Source organism: Glandiceps talaboti, chromosome 8, assembly GCF_964340395.1.
Source record: "Glandiceps talaboti chromosome 8, keGlaTala1.1, whole genome shotgun sequence".
NCBI lineage: Eukaryota > Metazoa > Hemichordata > Enteropneusta > Spengelidae > Glandiceps > Glandiceps talaboti.
The window spans coordinates 14,785,650-14,800,678 of NC_135556.1; the positions used below are offsets into that span (position 1 = coordinate 14,785,650).

General features: G+C 34.5%; 1 protein-coding gene across 1 annotated transcript; it reads left to right on the top strand.

Moving 5' to 3' along the window:
• Nucleotides 1–1,565: 1,565 nt before the first annotated feature.
• On the top strand, nucleotides 1,566–14,697 carry LOC144438855 (uncharacterized). The gene is made up of 12 exons (XM_078128053.1): nucleotides 1,566–2,113; nucleotides 3,560–3,752; nucleotides 4,627–4,797; nucleotides 6,406–6,464; nucleotides 7,133–7,223; nucleotides 8,265–8,302; nucleotides 9,667–9,814; nucleotides 10,932–10,984; nucleotides 11,439–11,502; nucleotides 12,044–12,075; nucleotides 12,407–12,528; nucleotides 12,658–14,697. Exons 1-12 carry the CDS (start codon nucleotides 2,081–2,083, stop codon nucleotides 13,259–13,261), a joined length of 1,608 nt encoding a protein of 535 aa, XP_077984179.1. The 5' UTR covers nucleotides 1,566–2,080; the 3' UTR covers nucleotides 13,262–14,697.
• The last annotated feature ends 332 nt before the right edge of the window (nucleotides 14,698–15,029 follow it).

The window sequence follows — 15,029 nt, forward strand, 5'->3', positions numbered from 1 at the left end:
TTTTTGAATCATACATTTATTTTCTTTTGACATTATATTGAACTGATTTACATCAAACAAGAACGGGATACATGGCAATGCATTTTATTAAGAGTTTTTTCAGTGTTATTTAGACCAATTTGATTTCTTTTAGCACACATTTAGGAAACTGAACTGGAACAATACAGTATAAAACTCTCTTTAGATAACATGTACATCACAATATTTGCAAATACCACTAAAATGACATTCAACTGTAACACTACTAGTATAATGTACTAATACAATATTGAACAGAACACAAAGACCCAGTTGGTCTGCTTATCATTTTTACAAGAGTTATTCAAAGTGTAATTCATTTACAAGTATATGTTGTTTTTTGGAAAGGCAATGCACTGGTTAACATAATATTTTGTTTTAACTGGTGTTTGTGTATATGATATATATATATACACACACAATATACTAATTGATTATATATATAATGGACAAAGTTGGTATTAAGTGTATTATGTACAGTTTTGTACTTAGTATGGAATGTTAACGCACAGGAAGAGTATTCCAAAAAAAATTTAATCGGGTGGGGGGTACTTGAAAATTTATTCGGGTGGGGGGGGGGGTACTTGAAATATTTGGGCCTTTGGCAGGGGGTACTTGAAAAATTTTGGAATATGGCAGGGGGTACGGTACTTGAAAATAAATTAGGGTTTTACAAAAAATCTCCCCTCCCCCAACAAGTTTTTGTGAAAGCAGCCTTGGTTAAATAACTTTTGAACCGTTTGAGAGGGGTACCCCTAAGGCCATATTGACTAAGATTTTCTAAAAGGATGGTGTGATCGATTTTATCAAAAGCCTTAGATGTCAAGATAAATGCCTAACACCACATTACCTTCATCAACTCTTTGTAATATTTCTAGTTTTGTGCTATAATTTTTCCCTGAAACCATATCGGTGAGAATAAATCAGTGAATTTTGTCTAAAAAAGAAATAAGCTGTCTGTAAACCACTTTTTCGAAAATCTTATTAAGTATGAAAATAGGCCGATAATTACCTGCATCATAAGGAGAACCATTTAAAAAAACAACAACAAAAAAAACCCCGGGAATTACTCTAGCTATAGTGAATGGGTCTGGAAAAATACCTTCTTGAAACTGCATAGCATTGCTCTGGTTCAAGAGCTCATTGATAACTTTCCAGGATTTGGTAGTATCGTTATGACAATCTCTAATTTTCTAACGATAATATAATTTTTTTTGACTCTCTGAGCAATCTTGTCAGAATGATTCTGTATGTCAAAATTTTTGGTCACTAATTTGCGATAAAGCCTGTGTTTAGCATAATACAAGGGAGGAAAGACATTTTTTTTCTTAAGGCAAGCGTTGATATAGGCATATTATAATCCGATATATATTTCGTTATTTTAGTAATTGTCATAACCATGTAATGGCTAATGCTATATAAACTTCTTACAAACCGGAAGTGTCGGAGTCGAGTAGTCACATGAGTCATCCATGAAAGCCGTGTGCGCAACAATGAGCATGCGCATCATATGAAGGAAAGTATGGCGAGTGCTCCGGCGCGGTGTTGACCGAAGATGGCTGAGTAAAACTTTGTTTGACGAATCAGGACAAGCCGCGAACCGGTCAGGACATACTTTAGTTCCTGACGGATCGTATACTCCTACGTTATTTCCATACAATTCGTCAGGACGAAGAAGTAAACATAGCGAAGACGTGTCGGAGTCCTCGTTAGTCGTAGCGCAGGTTTTGATAACATTGGGAGGATCATACATGATCATAGTCCTGCTTGCATACGGAGGAATTCGGGACTCGATTCTGACAATTGTCCCTCCCCTCCTTAGAGTCAAGTCAGTAATACAGACTCGTGTACCGTCATGTAAGCAGGACTAACATGATCATAGGAACTTCACGAGCGTCTGTGCTGTGGTATTGGTAAGGTGAAGTGACTGTGTTCTTATACAGTTGTTCCAAGGAGATATATACAATACAAACGGACGCGTAAGATGTTATAAACATGTATTCCACAGAAATGTGTCAGTGTGTTGTACAGTAGCAGTGTCGTATTTAAAGAGACTATTGTGATGAAGGTAGAACAACGGCAGCAGCCTAATCAGGTAAGTTACTGTAGCTAAAGTCAAAGCCAATGTCACAAATTCACAATGTCCACATACCAACATTCACAAGTACTACACAATTTACATGTACAACCATTAATTTACCAGTACACGACCAACTTACTTGCTAATCATATGGAGTCCACAAATTTTAGGGCCCATTCTATTTCTGTTCATTGTATATAAATGATATTGTACACTCAACAAACTGTCTTGATTTGTAGACTTTTTGCTGATGACACAAACTTGTTTAAATTTCTTGACTATACAGTTAAACTTGATTCTATTGATATTGACTTCCAGAGGGTGTGTAAATGGTGCAATGCAAATAAGTTAACTATACACTCCAATAAGACAAATTACATTGTACATGCTAATTAAGTCATCCAGGAAAGTTGTGCATATTATGGGTAAGCTGAGTGTAGAGGGATCTCCGGTAGAAGGCGTTCTATCAACTATAGACTACTATTTAGGAGTCTCCATAGACCAACACATGAATTGGAAAACTCATATTGAAAATTTAAACAAATCAATCGCTCCATTAGTAGGCATTATTTCCAAATTTGCCATTTTGTTCCAAGATCAATTCTCGTCCTCCATTTCAATTCTATGATACTACCACATATTTGCTACTGCTTTGAGATTTGGGGAATACATATTTATCTTTTCTACTACCCATATTCAAAATACAAAAAAAGATAGTGCACCTGATCATGTTTTTGGGTCTCCATTGCATCACCACTCCCCTTTCACATTTTAGACATCTACAAGCAATGTAAATTAAACACATATTTACTTATTTTTGACTTAAAGAATAATGACTTTGTACATGATAATTAATCACTACCTTGATGAATTGCCCCACAACTACCCAACGCAGCCTGCCATGATCGACAGTTTCTATATTCCAAAAGTAAACCTCTCTATAATACGCCACAATGAATCATTGGAACTCTGTGCCTGACTCTTTGAAAAAAACTAGTAATAGAGCCGACTTTAAACTGCATTTGAACTGACATTTTTTTTTTTCAAATTGATTTGTCTATTGTTTCTATTCTCACTTTATTTTTATTTTTCTCAAATGAATTCTTATTAATTATCACAAATTTATGTACCAAATTATATTGAATTTTGAACCATTAATTGCATAAATAGCTCATTAATATTCATGTTATGTTTACCAAAACCTAATCAGTTCTAGCCATTACCCAAAAGACTATCTGCACCCAAGTTCATTTGAATTGAGCCAGTCATTTTTGAGAAAATGATGATACAGACACAGCTACTTTTCATCACTATGAAATAACCTTCCTTATCGAAGGTAAAAATGGTACATCATTTACATATTGGTTGTCCTACTGCACACTTGTATGCACTATTTTTGTCAATAATGTTTGCATGCAAAATGAGTCTTAAAAGTATGTTGTTTTATTTTCATCTTTAAAGCACTCGTCAATCCTCCAAGGAGACGATGTAGAGTCTATTCTGTCTAGGATACCTGAAGATGGTAAATCCCATTGTGAGCTGTGTCTTCCAAAATTTTATAAACCAGCCTACAGATGTAAAATAAAAGGACATCTTCAAAAATACCATATACGCAATGGCATTAAAATAGCAGGACCTACACCAGATGGCTTTAGTAAGTACCTAAATGTATATTGTCTTTGTCTCTGTGTGCATATATTTTTCAAAGCACAACTCCAACAAGTAAACTTGGTAAAATTTCAAACCAGAGCCCAATTGTTTTTTTAAATTCACCATATTACTCCAGTACCACACTGACCTATGTGTGTGATAACTGCAAGACGTTTTCCACAGTACCCAGCAGTAGGAGAAGTAGCCTTGCTAGGTGTGTACAGTATACCCACTTATCGTATATCATAGACCTTACACGATTAGGGTCTATGGGTATATATATCCATGTAAGTCCATGATGTCACTTATTAGTTGTCTATGAATAAATTATATTTAGACATCAACAACATTCTATACTATTATGGTTCCAATGAACCTTTTTGCATGTTTATTACATGGCGGGGGGGGGGGGGGGTTAATAAGACAGGGCATAAATGAAAATGTTAACATTCATTACCACAAGAAAAGGTTTTCTTATAATTCTCTCAATGCAATAACAGCAAATACCCCAGTAATCACATTGCTATAGTCATATTAAAAGTGTGGGTCTGTCAATCAGGAGGGTGTGTGTGTGTGTGTGTGTGTGTGTGTGTGTGTGTGTGTGTGTGTGTGTGTGTGTGTGTGTGTGATGTAATGTAATGTAAAAACTTCAGACATTTGCAATTGTTTTTGATGAGGACATTTTACAATTATTGTCAAATATGTACTGTGAAGTATGCATGATACTTATATCATGGTATAAGTATTTCATCATGGGATTTTAAAGTTATTACCAATACCAAAATTAATCTAACACCTTCTCTCCCCCCCCCCCACACACACACACACTTTGATTCTTGTATATGACACACTGAAAACTTAATTTTCTTTTTCGATAGGGTTTGAATATTCAGTACTTCCATGTCGTCTGGCATGTATCAGTTCACAAGACAGATGTCACTGGCATTGTCCCTACTGTGATACAACAATATGCAGGACAAGGGACTTCAAGAAACATATTGAAAAGATTCATAAGAAGAAAATCTTGTCAAAGCAGGATTACACTGGAGGTAAAACTTCAATCTTTTTATTTTACACAAAATGTACTTAAAGCGGCACATGCTGAGTTTATAAGCATTTTACTCAAGTTAAAATACTTACATAAGACCTTACATTAAACTATTTTAAAATACTTTTAATATCAATGCATGCCTTCTATAACATTACAATTGTCTTCTAACATTGTTAAAGCAGTTCCTGGTATAGTAGGGAGTTCTTGAACATTTTTGATACATATGATAAATTATGTCATCAGATCATAAATTATATCTTGATACTAGGTTTGAGTTCAGTTAATTGAAAGTGGTGGCTAAGTTTGGTTCAGTAAGAACAATACTTCAAGTAACTCATAAATTAGTCTTGCTGCTAGACGTTCAAGCTTTCTTGCGATACTATAAGCGAATGAAGTTCGCAGTGAGGGCTTGCCCAAACAGTCTAGCAAATGTCATTTTCAGACCGGACATTCCACTGAGATTACATTGAGCGGTGGGTTGGGCCATCTATGCATATATATACTTTAATATATTCAATCTCTGCATGCAGGTGTTGACAAACACATTTACGTCATTACTATGTCTTATCGGTTTATGGTAATTGTGTTTGATGAGTGTGTAGACGTTGTCATTCACACATTTTAGTTAACGCATTGGTGGTTATTTTTACAAGCCCCTCCTTAAGATGAATATGCATGAAAAATTAGCTATTGTCCTCAGTTTGTGCTTGTCGCTAATACGGTTCTCTGATTGGCAGTTATTTATATCCTGATGACATTTGCTAGACCTTGGATGTTCCATCCTCGATAGCGATGTTCGGTCGTGTGTCATATTCTATCGGAAGAACATCCGAGGTCTAGCAGATAGACTACTTATAAATATGCAGCATAAACTATGCTTACAAATGTGTAAACTCAGCTTGTGCCACTTTATGGATATATTCTGTTATATGATATAGTGATGTACAGTAGAGGAACACATCATAGATTAATCATTATGTTGAACATTATATACATGTTGACAGATCACCAGGGTAACAGCATACATCTGTTTCCTTTAGGGACTATGGGTCACCCCAACACAGACTGTTTCCTGAGGGTAAAGCCCCAAGGGAAACAGTCTGTGTTGGGGTGATCCACAGGCATGAGGGAAACTGATGTATGTTGCACGAGCACAATCAGTCAACATGTGTTTTGTAACACACCTACTTCATTCTCACTCTCTCAGCACACTGTTCCATACATATAGTTAACACATGGTGGCAGTGACAATAGTTCAGAAAACAACACAGGAACTTGGAACACTGAACTTCTTTAATAATTACCAAATGTGTTCATTCCAAATCTGTTTTGTAAATTTGTAAAAAAAACATGAAGTTTCTATGCCCGTGTGACTCTTAGAGCCAACAGAAGATGCCATGTTCATTTGTTTTGAAAACATGTACACATGTACGTATGACATCATCAGTCAACAGTTGCTAGAATTGTTGACCAGTAAATGTCATTTGCAGTCAACAGTGCAAAAGTTTTACATACCATGTGACCATGTATTAACAAATCACAACCCAGAAAATGTAGTAGGTGTGTTACAATGTGGGATATAATTAATCATGTTATATCATTGCAGTGCCATGTACAACACCCGAAGAGGAATGTCCTCAAGCAGATGTAAAAATATCTGAAAATGTAAGTTGAATTGTTCATCTCTCCCTTCAATACTTGATATTCAACATAACATGATTCCCATTGTAAGGTAATGGGCACTCAATGATGTCAGACCCGAGGTATAAACCACTAAATTTTAGACATGGAGACTGATAGCAGCTAGATGATAAAATGAGGAGCCAATTAACATTGGCTGTTGATCCAGCACACATCAATATTTGCATCACTGAATTCTAAAGTGAAAGCATATGGTATGATTGTGTATTTTCTTAGCATATTCATACTACCTGTAGTTGATTTATGAAATAAACACATACACTTAGTGACACTCATCCAGAGTTTGGTCATTTTGGCCCAAATTCAACTTGTCTCATTCAGTTATGGCATGGATTTTAGTAACACCTTCAGGGCTAGAGTATTTCTGGCAATAGGGAACTTGCAAACCTGCCAAATGTGATAATAAATACTAATTCAATTAGCATTGTAAACAATAATGTTACATTTTTTGTAACCACAAATAATCAATTCATAGTCACCCTGACCATTGTAGGAGGTTTATTTTATCAGTAGCTCCAGATTAGGTATTGCGATAACCACAGATAATCCCATAGTCCTTTGCATCTGAGCATGCTCAGTCTGGATTGCAAGTTCCCTATTAATGCATGTGTATGTAATGTACTATTATTTAGGTGAAGCTGAGTGAACAACATTATCATGAAGATTATCAGAAACTTGAGCATGGTATCAAATTTGAGGACTTTATGGGGTATATTGAAGAAGGTATGTAGATGACATGATAATATGCCTAAATACAATTTACCTAAAATACAATGTACTAGTATGATAGATTCCCATGATGCATGAGTGCAAATTCAACATACTTACAGTATTTACACAAGTACTTACAGCCAAACTTTCATGAGCGTAATGCGTGAAAGTGCAACAGAAAACAGTACAATCGTGCACTTTCATAGATAGATATGAGTGTACAATTATTTGCATGTAGGTATGCAGTAATGTTTTCAATATTACACTTTAGTGTAAGTACTTATAGTATGTGATTGTGTACTTGTGCAAATCATCACTGCTATATATATATAATTATGATAAAGTAAACGTTTGATAGTGTCCCTCAAATTTACTATATTCTCTTTGCAATACAAGAGATAATTAGACATCAGAAGCGTCTTTTAGCATTTTCAAGAAAAGAAAATGTGTCATATTTTAATCTTTGTAGCTATAGTAACTGTTATGCTATCAACTTTTTAGTTTGCATCCATTTGAAATCATTAACTTGTAGTATTTGTGTAATCATATTCATGATAAATCATTTTGGTCACCAGGAATTTGACACAAGTCATTAGATGTAATCAAAGTATAAATGATATTTTTAAAGGCTGAAAACAATGTTGTTATGTGACTAGTTAGATCTGCCAATGTGACTTTTTGGAAAAAATCTTTAAATCCAAAACTAATATACAGATTCATCTGAAATTTTGATGGAAATTTTGATGGGATGTTTCTGCAAATGAGTAGATGAAGAGTTTTTCGTAATATAATGATCCCAGTAGTTGAAAAATGAAATTCATTCAAAATTGTGTAACTTCAAAACTATTAGGCACATTGTCCTGATGATTTATGGGGTGTTTCTAGGGATGTTTTCAAGGTCTAAAAATATGAATTTTAGTAAAGAAAATCTTGCACTTGGAAACTAGATAGATACGTCTGAAACTTGTCAAAGATATTTCGTGGATTGTTTAGAGGAAGATTTATTCATGACATGTTGATATGCTAATAATATTAATTTTTTTTACTCAAAAGATGAGAAAGAAGAGTATGCTCCGGACATAGTTGGAAATGTAAGTACAGTGTATATCCTAGTTAGGCCTAAAAAAAATTGTTTGGTTCTGGTTACCCGCCCCTACCTAGTTTTTCACTGCAGACACTAAACTTTTTTTTACATATTTTAGAAAAAAATAATAAAATCGCGAAAATTGTGAAGTCTCGTGAGAAATAGTGTATGTGGAAACTGACATCAACTTAAAAAGACAATATAAAACTATTCCTACAATCTGTAATGGCTGTACACCTAATGGGAAGAAACCAATAATACAGAGACCATTTGGAAAACAACGGAAAACATTACCTGAACTGGACACTCACACATGAAAAAAAAACCCTACCTACCCCACCTATTCTAAAATTAAGCGTAATTGTAACCACACTATTTTCTTTAGGCATTATTAAATACTGAAATCCTGTTACTGTTGAACAAGCACAGTTTAGGACTTGACAGTGTTTTTATTGTTCAACCATTTTGCCACATGTTACATATTCATGTATAGGATGATTCCTGCAAATGATGAAGCTTGTCAAGATGGTCAATTTTTAGAGTGGCCAGCTTCAAATCTGCAGGTTGCAGGTTTGAACCCCACCTCTGCCATTTGTTTCTGAGTGGCTAACGTCCAGATTTCAACCACGACTGGGCCTCAGTCAACCCAGCTGAACCTTGGGTAATAATTGTAAGCTCTTGATGCACAGTATGGGAACTATAGAAAAACTATAGAAAAACTAACATTATTATTATTATTATTATTATTATTATTATATTAATTATTAAATCAATTAGTATATTGAGAATATGCCTGTCATTTTGTGTATGCAATTGTATTAAATATGATGATGGCTATACTAAAAAAATCTAAATCCATGGAATAGCTCAGGAATTACAAAACGTTGCTTGTCACTCATATTATCAGATATGAGTTCTCTTTATTATCATTGAATTAAACTTACCGTAACTTCAGTGTCAAACATCAAAATCTACACATTTTTTTCCATATCATGGATATCCTGTAGTATTTATGATAGTGCTTGTATGGATATTTATGACTGAGTGACACAAAGTACTAAGGCCAAAAAATAATTTTTTTTGGTTCCGGTAACTGCTACTATCAAACAAATCAAGCAAGTAGGCCAGGAAATAAAAAATCCAACATCTTTTCAAAATTTCCCAGCAAGCATTAATCATGGTACAGGCTGTAAACATTTGCTAATACCAAAGTATGATATAAGGTTGGCCAACATTTAGAAATTGGCACAAAAAAAATTTGCAACCAATGCCAAACCTAGAAACAATAGATGTTTATGTCAAAAGTGAATGTTCACCTTGGTTGGCTATACCATGTTTGTATCTGAAAGTTATGCATCTGTTAATTATTAGAATGGATCTGAGAATATATCAGACAGAGTTGCTGCAGCTGGTAAGGGTATGGAGATGGACAAGACACCATCAGATGCAAGTATAGAGATAGACAAGAGACCATCAGATGCAAGTATGGAGATAGACAAGACACCATCAGATGCAGCTGGTAAGTGTATGGAAATGAACTTGTGTATTGTATGTGAAACTTCTCTGAACAAATTTGGTTCATTTCAGAAGGGTCATTATGAAGGAGGTGACAGGATTAGTCACGGTCATCCAATAAAGATAATAAGTTTAGCCAAAGCAGAGTCTCATGCAAATAGTAAAGATCACGTTAAGTTTTGTAAATGTGATGCACAGTCTAATAATTTCTTGCTAATTTTATTAAAATGTTGAAATAAAAATGCTTTATGCATACATTAGACTTGCTCAAATTTTCAAGAACTTTTCATTCTTTTTTTGACCAAATCTTTTTAAAACACAGGTTTTTTGTGTGTTTGTGAGTGATTGCAAAACAGCCAAGTGAACACCTATGCTCCGAGAGATTACTAGTAGTAGTAACTTGGAAAAATGTAAAAACTTGAGGACAACAATATCCTTTACAATACTAAAAATGAATAACAAACTTAAAACATTTGAAGATTATGAGATTTAATGCCAAGGAGCTGGTGCCAGTCTATTCATACATCTGTTAAACTTAATTTCTGTCAGTTGATAAAACATACAGGTTGAGATGGGGAGGGGGGTTTCTGTCTGTTGATAAAATGTTATCATAGGTTGAGATAATAGGGGGAGGGGGGGGGGGATTTCTGTCAGTTGATAAAACATACAGGTTGAGATGGGGAAGGGGGTTTCTGTCGATAAAACATGTTATTGTAGGTTGAAATGGGGTATTTCAGTCAGTTGATAAAACATACAGGTTGAGATGGGGGAGGGGGTCCTGTCGATAAAGATAAAACATGTTATTATAGGGTGAGATGGGGTATTTCTGTCAGTGGATAAAACATACAGGTTGAGATAATGGGGGGAGGAGGTATAGCTTCATTACATTTTCAAGAATTTATCATGCAAAATCTTTAAATTAGTTTTCATGGAATGTTTTCATACAACTTGGCATGCATTAGTGACAGGTTGATATTCTGTGAGTAGGAGTCAAATCCAAACTTTATTGCATGGTTTTATCATATTCAAAGATATATCAGAATTAGGTTAATGTTTCTGGAAGGCACAGCTACTGTACATTTTGTGAAATTTAATATAATACATGTATTTTTTTATTTAAGATTTGAAGCATTTGAATAGTCACCCAGCAGCTGAGTCTTTCAGTGACAAAAAGGTAAGTTATTCTTAATATTAATTTATTCGTTTATTTATTTTTACCCCACGTTTATTCAGGATGTGCCGAACAGTATTTTGAACTTCATCCTCTTTTTGTGACTTCCTTGGTAACTTGATCTGGCCCCCAATATCTAGGCAATATTTCAACATGTTCATTTTTCAATTTACCCAAGCATGTTGCTGAAAACACAGGTTGTTTCTAGTGATGTCTGCACTTATGATTTTTATACAAATGTATATTTTGTAATGGTTTTAAAATGTAACACCACTTCACTTACCAAGAATACTGGTAGTTATAGTAGTCCATGGCACTTGCTATGAATTTACATGTATTATAGTGATATGGATACATTGCATATCATATTTGGGTACATTTTATGTCACATGTATTTACAGTAAAATACAATTATATGTTTTTAAAAATTATTTTGCATTTATGATTGATTTCACAGCGGCCATATTCCAATATTGGTGATCAAGAAGGTACTTACACTTCATCATCAGTAAATGAAAGAAGTAAGTCATAATACTAGATAGTTTGGTCCATAGTCCACTTACATGGCAAACTAGGAGATACCCTTGGTGTTTCACTCATCATCATGGGACATGTGTTTACATAAAGATGAGCAGTAAGAATACAATGTACATATATTTTCTTCTTTCATATCCAAAACTTTATGACAGGCATTCAGCTTGTATGTAGTTTTGTATCAAAGTGATACTTTTATGGAAACAAACCCAAGCTAACTGGAAATGAAAGAAGAATGCAATCTCCTTCAAAACCAAAGATGAAGTTGTGTTTCTATAAAGGTAGTTAGTTGACAAAGCAATAGATAATCATATGTATTGTAACATCCCTAACCCTAATGTTACAGTCTCCTTCATTTTATCAAAATTATAACACAAACTATGGTAAACAAACTAGGACTTGAGGCCCTATGTTATTCAGCCTTGCAATGCAATAACATTATGTTATCTCAGTTTACCTATCAGAATATAAACCATGCAATTACATGTTTGAACTAAATTCATATTTTTTTCTTATCAAATACTCAAGGTCCTGCCCATGGTTTAACCATTCAGTTAAAGGTGAGTTCCTTTGAAAGATCAGTTCATGAGATGTACATGTACATACCAGTATGTATATGCCTAGTCTGGTTTAACATTTTGAATGGGTTGGTAGAAACACATTTGTAAAACTGTTAACAACCAGTTCACCTGCTATAGTAAGACCTAAGATTAGATTACAACATATAAAGTTGTGATGTCCTTGGACATCCAATCCACCTTCGTTGTTATTTGCAAATTGCAATTTGAATTTATGTGGTTAGGAAGTGTATGTCCAGGGATGGATGATTTAAATTCATGTGGTTACCATTATGTGAATTTTACTAACTTTTATAACCTGTGTCATCCTTAGATGTTGGAGAATGTAAAGAAATTTAAAAGAGAAGGGGATGAACAGGCTGTTGAAAATGAGAGTAAATTCAAGGATCAGCTGCACTCGGGAGAAGTAGGAAGTACAAATTGCAGTGAATCAAGGTAAATTGTGGTTGTGTTTTAGTTTATTTTCAGGAGGATATAGTTTTTTTCCAAGATATGATTAATCAAACATCATATAATTATATGAATTATAGTTACTAAATTAATATTCTTTTGTTATTTTTATAGTTCCAATATAACATCAGAACAAGAAAACTTAATTATGAAACAACTCAAATCTCGTACGGAATGGATTAGTGATGTAACTATTGATGAAGCTCAAGCCCTACTGCGCAAGAAGTTTCCACACATAGGTGGTTTGTACAATGCATCTGTCATGAAGGTTCCACACCAAATAAGACCAGTAGATGAACCAAAATTTGTACAGATAGTGAACATGAATGGCAACCATTGGATAACAGTGTCCAACATTAAAGGTAGTGAAGGCACTGTTCAAGTGTACGACTCCATTGGTGGAAGAGAAGAAGAAGAAGATCCAAATGTGTTACGAGCAATTGATCGATTAATGTCGACACATGGAAGAGATTACACCATTCAGTGGATGAATGCAGACAAGCAAAGCAATGGATATGATTGTGGTTTACATGCCATAGCCAACGCAACAGCCCTCTGCCATGGAGTTGACCCTACAACTTGTAAGTGGAACCAATCTGAGATGAGAAACCACTTGAAATCATGCATCCAGAAGGATATTCTACAATTTCCTTTTGAGAAGGATAGAAGGGCTAGAAGACCACAGAAAACACAGCATGTTCCTTATGTGCAGACCTAGTGGCTGATGTAGAGTTTGGGAAGTTGTCAAACTGTCCATTGTCACTAGGTCTAATCACATTAAAGAATGACAGTCCATGACCACTGAAATCACTGCTAAACACACATTGGACTTTAAAAGACATACACTGTACAAGGACATACAGAAACATTTATGTGAGTTCAAGTGATACATGGCTGGGTCATACAGCTTACCCAATGAGTCTGTAGAACACTCACCCTGGGTTTGGGTTGGTCACAGTAAAATCCCCCCGTCTCCATTCGATTCCAACCCATAACCTACCAATGACAAATCCATAGCTACCGATATAACCACTACGTGACAAGGAGCCAGTACATCGCGAAAACTTAATGGTACAGTACCTCAGGATACTCTATGTGAAAAGCATAGAGTGCAGACGATGATGTTATCTTTATTGTTTTGGTGCATCTGTTTGTTTTCAACTTCAATCTTGGAATATTAACTGTAACTTGTAAGGCAGATTTTGATTTTCTGTACATACATGTGAAATTTGAACATGAACTATAGTAATTGGTCAGATGTAAGAAGGAAACACTCACTCTCGGAATGACAAAATTGAAAACAAACAAAAATAAAAGATGGAAATAGAAGTCGAACAGTATTCACTACATCAGATTTGAATGACTTGTATTATTAAGTTACTAGCTATAAATCTGGATAGTTTGTAGTGTAACATGAAAACACATCTAGTCAAGCAATCAGTCATGGTGGATTGACCCTTCAAGTTCAGTTACATCGAATATAACAATGTTTTTTGGAGTCTATTACTGTAGAAATTCTTTTGCTTGACTGATTGATTGATTAAAATTGTCTCTAACGAAACATAATGCTGCATAGATGTACTTAAACTGAAATAATTCAATGAATTAGATGATTGGTGATTTCAATGAAATATCATCCAGGTGTACTGAGACAGTATGTAAATATAAATTCTTTCTCTCTGAAAGGGGACCAATGGTGAGGCTGATTTTTATGTAAGCTGCATTTTTAGGGAATCTAGAAATATTAGCCAAGTTTAAAAGTTAGGAGTTGCTAATCTCTCTAAACAATAGCCTAGCTTTGTATTTGCAAAGGTTAAATAGCTTAGAAGTTATGAGTTGCTAATCTCTCTAAACAATAGCCTCACTTTGTATTTGCAAGGGTAAAATAGCTTAAAAGTTATGAGTTGCTAATCTCTCTAAACAATAGCCTAGCTTTGTATTAGCAAAGGTTAAATAGCTTAGAAGTTATGAGTTGCTAATCTCTCTAAACAATAGCCTAGCTTTGTATTGGCAAGGGTTAAATAGCTTAAAAGTTATGAGTTGCTAATCTCTCTAAACAATAGCCTAGCTTTGTATTTGCAAAGGTTAAATAGCTTAAAAGTTATGAGTTGCTAATCTCTCTAAACAATAGCCTCACTTTGTATTTGCAAGGGTAAAATAGCTTAGAAGTTATGAGTTGCTAATCTCTCTAAACAATAGCCTAGCTTTGTATTAGCAAAGGTTAAATAGCTTAAAAGTTATGAGTTGCTAATCTCTCTAAACAATAGCCTAGCTTTGTATTTGCAAAGGTTAAATAGCTTAGAAGTTATGAGTTGCTAATCTCTCTAAACAATAGCCTAGCTTTGTATTAGCAAAGGTTAAATAGCTTAAAAGTTATGAGTTGCTAATCTCTCTAAACAATAGCCTAGCTTTGTATTAGCAAGGGTAAAATAGCTTAAAAGTTATGAGTTGCTAATCTCTCTAAACAATAGCCTCACTTTGTATTT